This window comes from Mirounga angustirostris, unplaced genomic scaffold (assembly GCF_029215605.1).
Source record: "Mirounga angustirostris isolate CCGP_5_RB_7025 unplaced genomic scaffold, mMirAng1.0.hap1 SCAF_5, whole genome shotgun sequence".
NCBI lineage: Eukaryota > Metazoa > Chordata > Mammalia > Carnivora > Phocidae > Mirounga > Mirounga angustirostris.
Genome location: NW_026991713.1, coordinates 123,379,411 through 123,388,096, shown reverse-complemented (window position 1 = coordinate 123,388,096; position 8,686 = coordinate 123,379,411). Strand labels below are relative to the sequence as shown.

Below are 8,686 nucleotides of genomic sequence, written 5' to 3'. Positions count from 1 at the left end.
GGCCCCAAATAGCTAAAGTAATTCTTTTAGGTTAGAAGACATGTATAATGCTATCAAGACTAATTCCTTCACTATTCCCATTGCTTTTACATATTGATGATCAAGGCTTGAACAATTTGATCACTAGCTTACTGCCGGCAACAGAATAATTCAGTTTCCTTACTGAAGCACAAGGCACATCCAAATGCACTTTCATAAATATTTGGCTTTGATCCAGGGTGATTATGATAATGTGCCCCAGACACTGCTCAAGAACTTAAGATGGACAAGTTGTCACTTGATTCTGTCAGCCCAGTCATCAAGAATCAGTTTTTGAGAATGTTCTGCTTCTCATGTCAATAGTGATGTTTTAGAAGAATTTTTACTTGCCATAATGAAACACAAACAAGCTTCTGGCATTGGCTCCTTAAAATGTTAAGAACGGGTGTTACTAAATACATGTTTTACACTGTTGTGTTTTAACTGTGCTTCCGAAAGAAGTATAGGCCCATTATTAAAATATCTGGAAGATATAAAATGCGTAAAGAACAAAAAATCATCCCAAATTTTACCACTCAGAGATAAACATGTCATAATATTCTCATGTATTTCCTTTCAGACTTTCAAAATTGGGGTATTTTGTAATTTTACATGTTTTTGTAACCTGCTTTTAAAAACTTATATATTTAGACATCTTTCTATGAAAATATAGATCTATATAATCACCTATAACAGCTGTGGAGTTTTTACATTGTGTGTACTATAATTTACTTGACCAATATTAATTATAATGATTTCTTACACTTATTTGGTGCTTACTATATGCTAGGCACTTAAGGGCTTGGTTTGTATTCATCCATTTGATCCTCACAACCCTATTATTATTCGTTTCTCACAGATGAAAAATTGAGGTACCAAGAGGTGAAGTAATTTATACAACCTCTTAATATTGGACATTTTAGTGGCTAACAGTGCTTTGATATTATAAACAACGTTGCCATCAATATCATTGTTCATGTTCTTAAACAATGTCTTTATGATAAATTCCAAAAAGTAGAACTGCTGGGTCCAAAACTGTTCACATATCTAAAAGCTTCTGTAACAGACTTTCAGATATTTTCTTTAGGAAGACTACATAATTTAAACTTCGTTCAACAACGTGAGTGTACAATTCTCCACATCCCGTTTTAATCCCTGACAAAAAGGTATCTGAATGTTACTTTAATTTGCATTTTCCACTTTTAGAAATGAGCTTTCATTTTACAAAATGGATTTTTGTAAACACTCTTTGTATAGTAATCCTGTCGTTGACAAGTTGTAAATATTTGTTTACATGTTGTATTTGTAAGTGCTCTAATTTAGGTATAATTTACATAATTCCAACTGATGTGCAAGATGCTTTTACTTTGCTCCAAGTGGGACACAAAACCTCTAGGTGCTCCTTAAAATTTCTACATGACGTAGGCATAACTTGTTACTTATAAATAAAATCACTAAATAAACATTTTAAGTTGTTAGGAATCCCTCATCCGTTTCTAGCTCCATTTGCAGTTTTGTTTGATTTTTTTTTGCTCGGTCTTGGGGTGGGGAGGGGCTCTCGTAGACATTCTTGGGGTATGAAACTTATTTTCCAATCATCACAACTGCTTAGTGACTGCAGTCAGTAGTGCCAACGCCCAGCCACAAGTGCTTTCGACAGAGATTCAGAAGCCAGGCGTCAGGAACTCTCGGGAAGGTGCCAGCGTTACCTCAGCCTCTCCGAGGGAGCCGCGCGCCCTGACACTCCCCTCTTGAAGGATTCGGGCCAATCCGTTCAGCTCACATGACTTCATCCAAACAAGTTTCTTGTCACCTCAGGCAGCAACTGAACCCACAGCTTTTTAACTTAGGTGGCCCCCAACGAAGGAGTTTCCATCCCCCTCAAAAGGGACTATAAAATTATGACAACCGAAGGAGTGAGAGGCGAGCACAGGGTCGCACTCAACCCTCACGCGACCCTTTTTCTTGCTCAGTCTCTGATTCACTCCTGGGCTCGGTAGTCGGCTTCGGCGCGCCTGGAGGACCCCTTCCTCCGGAGACTCCTGGCCAAAGCAAAAGCAGAAAACGCAGGCATTACTCCCACCCTCCGGTATGACCGATCACAAGGGGAGTCAGGCAGAGGGGGCGCTATGTTGGGGTCTGTTCTGGTGGGGCAGGTGCCGGGCAGGTTCTGAGCAGGCAGCGCCGAGGTCGCCCAGGTTCCCGACAGGCTCCACGCGGGGGGCCTTGTCTGCGCCTTCGCTGTTGCCGCCGCCGCCGCCGCCGCTGCCGCGGTAGCTGGGGGTCGGTGAGAGGTGGAGCTGTCGCGCACCCTGTGGAGTCCGTCTGTGTTGCTGTTTTTGCCTGACGAGTCTTCTTTTCTGCGTCGCTCCCTGACTCCCGTGGTGTCGAGGGGGAGCCCCTGCGGACACCTGGGCGCGCAGCGGAGATGCCTCTCTTTGCCACCAATCCCTTCGATCAGGATGTTGGTAAGTGCTTTTGCCGCTCCCTGTCCGCCGCGCGCCGGAGTGCAAGCCCACCCTGCCCGCTCTCTGCGTGCGTTCCTGAGCCCCTGGCCGGGGCTGAGTGCTTCCCCTTTCCTGAGGCTCCTTTCTGAAGAGTTTGGAGGAGGTTGGGGGCTTGGCTCATCCTTTTTGAAAGAAATGGGACTCAGAGAGCCTGCGAAGTGGGCCTTGGGCGAGGGCTGTGGGTTTCGAAAGAACTGCTTTGGAGGGTTGATGTGGAGGGCCTCGGAGGAACAGCTCGTGTAGCATCTGGTGCTGGGACAGTGCTTCTGGAAGAAGGGAGTTGAGAGCTGAGCAGTACGTTACCTAGGGTAGGATTATACGCCCTCCAATAAAGTGTTTCCCTGGATAAACGTTAAACGTTTGGAACTAGGAGAATGTTTTAGATGAGCTTCCTTAGGGCATTTTAAAATCCTTTTTTTTTTTTTTTTTTGTAATTGTAACGGGAGGCGAGAGCTTCTGGCTAAGGGTAGACTCTCAAAAACGTTGGGAGAGATGAAAATGGAATACTTGGCAGCAACTGAAACCGAATTCAGGACCCGAGCCATTGTGCTGCATTCTTTAGGCTGTCTCTCAGTACTTTAAGAAGTGTGGAAGAGGACCTTAAATCTGAAAATGCTCATTTGTTTTGATTTTGAAATGCCTTTTTTGTTTGGTTTTTCTGTTTTCTGAGTCATTGGTTTTGGGTACTGAGCATACCAATTCAACAGGTTAGCTTCCACCCTCCTACCCCCCACCCCCCCACCCCTCCGGTCTGAGGGTAATAATTACAAGACTTTGAGCTTCCTGGAGTAGAATTTTGGGGTGATTTGAATGCACTTAGGAACTACTTTGACACACAAGTATGGAATGAAAGCAAGCCAAATACCATGACTAATTACTGTGGTAAAGAAATATAAGGACACCCTTATGAAATTGCTTTTTGTTACTTTGTATAATTTAATTATGAGTGGCAGGTGTTGATTTTTGCTTTTTAACTCTTCCTTAGAGCATGTCACTGAGACTTGGAGGTTTGGGTTAAGATTAGAAAAGGGTTCATTCCCATCTTGGCCATTGCCAAGCTCATAGTGAAATCATGGGCAAGTAATGGAAGCTCTTTTGAGTCCCAGAGTGCTCATCTTTAAAGAGTGGAAAAATACATTGTTTGTGATTCAGTGAAATAATATGTGTAAAGGGCCTACTATAGTGCCCTTATATAGTAGTCACCTACTAAATGATTGCTATTTTTGGTTCCAGTGTAAATGCATGGCCTGAATCAGCAGTGGAGGGAACTTTAGAGATAGCCAATAATATTTAATAAACAATTGGAAAATTGCGTTTAATTCAATAAGCTCTTGGCACACAGTACAGATGGTCCCCGACTCACAGTAGTTCGACTTAACGATTTTTCAACTTTAGTATGGTGCGAAAGGGATATACATTCAGTAGAAACTGTACTTTGCATTTTGAATTGGATCTTTTCCCGGGAAAGCCATATGCGGTTGGTATGATCCTCTCGTGATGCTAGGCAGAGAACGACACCCCCCTGCAGCTCGCAGTCAGCCACGCAACTGTGAAGGTATATTACCAATATATTTAGACCATTCTGCACCCATACTACCATTCTGTTTTTCTTTTTCAGTACAGTATGCAATAAATTATATGAGATTTTCAACATTTTGTTATAAAATAGGCTTTATGTTAGATGATTTAGAGGCTAAAGTAAGTTTTCTGAGCACTCTGCTGGCTAAGCTGCGATGTTTGGTAGGTTAGGTGAATTAAATGCATTTTTGGCTTAGGATAATTTCAACTTACTATGGGTTTATTGAGACTTGACCTCATCATAAGTCTAGAAAGATCTTTTACAGGACACTGTCTCAGTGACATAAGAGATTGATGAATAAGGCGTGGTTGCTGCTCTCAAGCAGTTTCATAACATTACAATAATTTCTAGGGCAAATGCTCAAAATAAAACAATTTCTTAATACCTCCTTCTGTTTCCAGAACTTTTATCTAGTTTTCATGGCCGTATATAATCTAGTTTCCAACTACGTTCACTTTTATATCCTACTGACTTTTAAACACACATTTCCACTGGGTTTAAATAAATTTCTTAATGTCAAACTCTTTCCCAGTACCTACACCAGTCAGTTCAAACATAGGCTCCTTCAGCTTTTATACTTTCACTTCTAATTTATTTCTTCTACATTTCTACATGTGACTACATGTGCTCATGATTAAACACCAACTCAATCTAGCTTGTTATTGAATCATTTCCTGATTACTCTAGCCTAGGATTTCTCAGTAGTGACACTATTGACAGTTTGGACAAGATAAATATCTTTGTTGTGGAGATCTATCCTTTGCAATGTAGGGTGTTTAGCAGCCTGCCTGACCTCACCAGTGCTGCCCCCCATGATTTTAAAAGTTTTCACACATTACTAAATGTCCCCTGGGGGCACAAAATAGCTCCCAGCTGAGAACTACTCTTTTAGCCCACTGTAATCTTTGCCCTTTTCCAAACTCCTGCAACACTTTGTCTTTACCAAATTATTTAGTATTAAAGATAGTTATATCCTGTATTATGCTCCTTATGTTATTAGTTGCCACATAGTAGGTGCCTAATAAATGTTTGTTTAATTGAGACTGTCTCACTTGAGCCTGCTAGACAGGAAGCTTCTTGAATGTAAGGACATTCTTTTGCTCTAGGAAAGCTTACCTATTAAAGTTAGTCAGGTTCTCGTATTTGGATCAATTCTCTCCTTATGATCCATATATGAAAATATGAGAGGTCATCCTGAGGAGACCTGTCAGAGACTCCCAGTAAATGATACTTGGAAAAAGTCCAATAGACTCCCATATTAATTTTTTTTACTAGTAAAGTATATAGAATATGGTGTGTAGAATAAATTTAACAACACTCCTTGTCACTTTGTCCAATGAGTGTGTGACCTTAAGGTAGTCATACTAAGTCACTTGATTTAATTATCTCTTAACATTGTATACATTTGTATTTCTTCAAAATTAACTGTCTTTAGCTTTATTCATAAACTGAATTGGTGAATCAGAAATTCACTGATTTGTATAATGTAACATTTTATACAAAGAGGCAAAATACTGTCCATAGCTTTTCCCTGTAAGAAATGCTGAAATATGTTGTTAGAATGTGAGCTCCGTGAGGACAGGGATTTGGTTTGCTCAATACTATATCCCAAGCACGTAGACCACTAATAAAACATTCAGCAAACATTTTTTGAATACATGAATCTCATTTTGGATGTTGTATTTCTTACTCAGTTCAACTTGAATTATAACTAATGCCATGAAGTTTTTATTTCAAAGTCCCTAGTGACTTCAGTCTTGCCAAATCTAATGGTCAATCCCTAGTCTATTTCTTTGTTGATCTCTTAGCTTTCCTCTTTGATCTACTTTATTCACTTGTTTTCCAGGACACCAAACTTTTTCTGATTTTCTGCTTAGCTTCTTTTTAGTCTTTTTGGCCTCTCCTTTTTGTGACTTCCAAATGTCGAACCAAGACTCAGGCTCAGTTCTAGAAATTCTTTGACATTTTTCCCCTTGCAGTCTTACTAGGCAATTTAGCTTAGTGTTAAAAATTCAGACTCTGGAGCTATACTACTTCAATTCATTTCCCAACTTTGCTGCTTATCAGCAAAGACACCGTGCCTCAGTTTCCTTATCTTTAATATGGGATATAGTGATAAATGGTTCTTAGTTTTCTTACCTAAACGTCCTCCTTTCTTCATCCTTGCCTGTTTCTTTTAGATGGCACCATCGCTATTTCTTGTCACTCATCTCTAATGTCTAGGAGTCATCATGGTTTTTTTCTTTTTTCACATTGCACATCCATTCTATCAGTAAGATCTTTTGGCTCTACTTTAAAAAAATATGTCCAGAATTTCATCACTTCTTTACCACTATTATCTTGCTCCAGTCATTGATATCTCTTTCTTAGAGTGTGGCAAGAGGTTTTATAGTTGGGCTACACAATTGCCCCCTATAGTCAGTTCTTATATACAAAGGTCAGTGATCTTCTAAAAATCTTAGATTATGTCACTTACCTGCTCAGAAACCTCCAGGAGCTTCCCATCCCACTTACAGGGAAATACAGATTCCTTATAATGGCTTAGTTAGGCCCCTTCCTGTGTCTCTGATACAGTTTTGACCTCCAAACTCTCTCATTCTAAGCTTCTTGGGTCTGAACACTCCAAGGTCATTCCTGCCTTTATCTCTATATTGTGCTGTCTTCTTTGCTTGCAATGTATTTCCCCTGGGTATTTGAAGATCTTGATGTCCATTACATCATTCAAGACTGTTCAAATGAGTTTCTAAGAGAGGCTTTCCCTAATTACCTACTGTTAAAAAAAAAAATCCATTTTTACTTCCTCACTCTTTTTCCTTGTTCTATTTCATTTTTCTTTATGGTACTCAATTACCTGACATTAATTGATGGATTGTCTCCTATGTGGAGTATAAACTCCACACGATGAGAGCTTTTCATTTCTATCCCTAATACCTAGGGACAGTATCTGATACACAGTAAGTACTCAGTAAGTATTTATCAAATAATAAAGTACTGATTTTTTTTTTTTTTTTTTTTTTTTTTTGCATCTCCAGTCTTGTATTTCTATTTGGTGTTATCACCTAGAAATCAATCTATCAGAAAACTGAACTTATTTTCCAGTCCGGTTCTATTTTCATTATATGGTAATTTTACAGTGTTCTAGTTATCCTGATTTGAAACCCTAGAGGCATCTTTGAATCATTACTCTGCCTCTGCTAAATCATCATGTCTTTGTTTTTGTAATAGTACTTTTTTGCATTCCTAATCAGAGTACTTTGGACCAGTTCGTCTCTTACAGACTTGGCCATGTCTTTAGTCTATTTTTCTGGTCTCTTCAGTATTATAAGCCACAGCCAGTTTAATTTTCATAAATGTTAATGGTACATTTATTCTCCTGCAGTATGGTGTGATGGAAAGACTTTGGGCTTTGGGTTTAAGTTGCAGGTGTGGCATTTGCTGTTAGTAAATGGGCACAATATGGGCAAGTACATAAGCCCTCTAAGTTCACTTTCCACTTTTGTAAATAGGGATTAAAATATCTACCCCATGGAGTTGCTATGAGGAATAGTTATAAAAACACATGACATTCTAATTCTTTACTAGAGATGAATATGCTTCAACAGCATGTTCAAAATCATACTCAAACTTTTCTTCTCAAGTATGCTTTTCCTCTGTTCTGATTACTGGTACTTCAGTTTAGTCACACATGTCAAGAATCTGGGAGTCATTCTTGACTTCTGTAGTTGTAATTTTCTACATTCCAGACAACAAACACATACTGTCATCTGTGTGCCAAGTACACTGAACGTGCCCTCAAGGATGCGGTGTTGCTATAGTCTCTGTTCTTTATCTTCCTCATAAGCTCTTGAATCCACATTTATTTTCCCTCAATTCATTGCCTCCCATTCTTTCTATTCTCACTGCTGCTGCTAGATCACTGAACTCTCTGATTAGTACAGTAGCCTCTGTTATCCCTGCCTCCAGTCTGTCCCCAGTCATTTTCTAGGTGGCTGATAATATTTCTGAAATGTAGAATAATCATATATCTCCTCTGATTAAAGCATTTCAGTGAATCTACAACTTTCACAGGAATTTGAACTTTTCGGCATGGCATGTAGGGCATTTAGCTCCTTTTTTACCTCTTCAGCCTCACCTTCCACTATGTTTCTCAAGGCATATTTCCTTGTTGGTTTTATACTACTTTTTTAGGTGTGGCTCCTCTGGCCTGACATAGCCTTCTCTTCATTAGTCTTGATTAGGGTTGTTTTAAGGATATGATGCATATAAAGGACTTAACACAGTACTTGCCGTGCAGTAAGCAATGGATACATTTTAGCTTCTCTTATAATAAAGTTAGAAATAGCTGTGGAGCCTCTAGAGGCTACTCAGATTCTAAGGGGTGGAATCAGTTACTGTGAAAACATGCTCAGGGGAGAAATATGAAAATTTTAGAACACAGGTCTGTTAAAAGTCTGATAACCATTGGTTAAGAAATTGTACTCATTGTTTCTTCTGTTTTGATTTTACTTCTCCTGTAAGGTATTCCTTGTATAGCTTTTTAGGTTTTCATTTCTATTTTGTGCTTTTTTCTGAGATGCTTCCA

General features: G+C 39.3%; 1 protein-coding gene across 1 annotated transcript in view; it reads left to right on the top strand.

The window, feature by feature from the left end:
• The first annotated feature begins 1,760 nt into the window (after nucleotides 1–1,760).
• The window catches only part of STAM (signal transducing adaptor molecule), a 103,238-nt gene continuing 96,312 nt past the window's right edge, over nucleotides 1,761–8,686 (top strand). Inside the window, exon 1 of the mRNA XM_045874331.3 lies at nucleotides 1,761–2,486. Within this exon, the coding sequence (XP_045730287.1) occupies nucleotides 2,447–2,486 (40 nt within the window). The 5' untranslated portion in view covers nucleotides 1,761–2,446. The remainder of the gene's footprint in view (nucleotides 2,487–8,686) is intronic.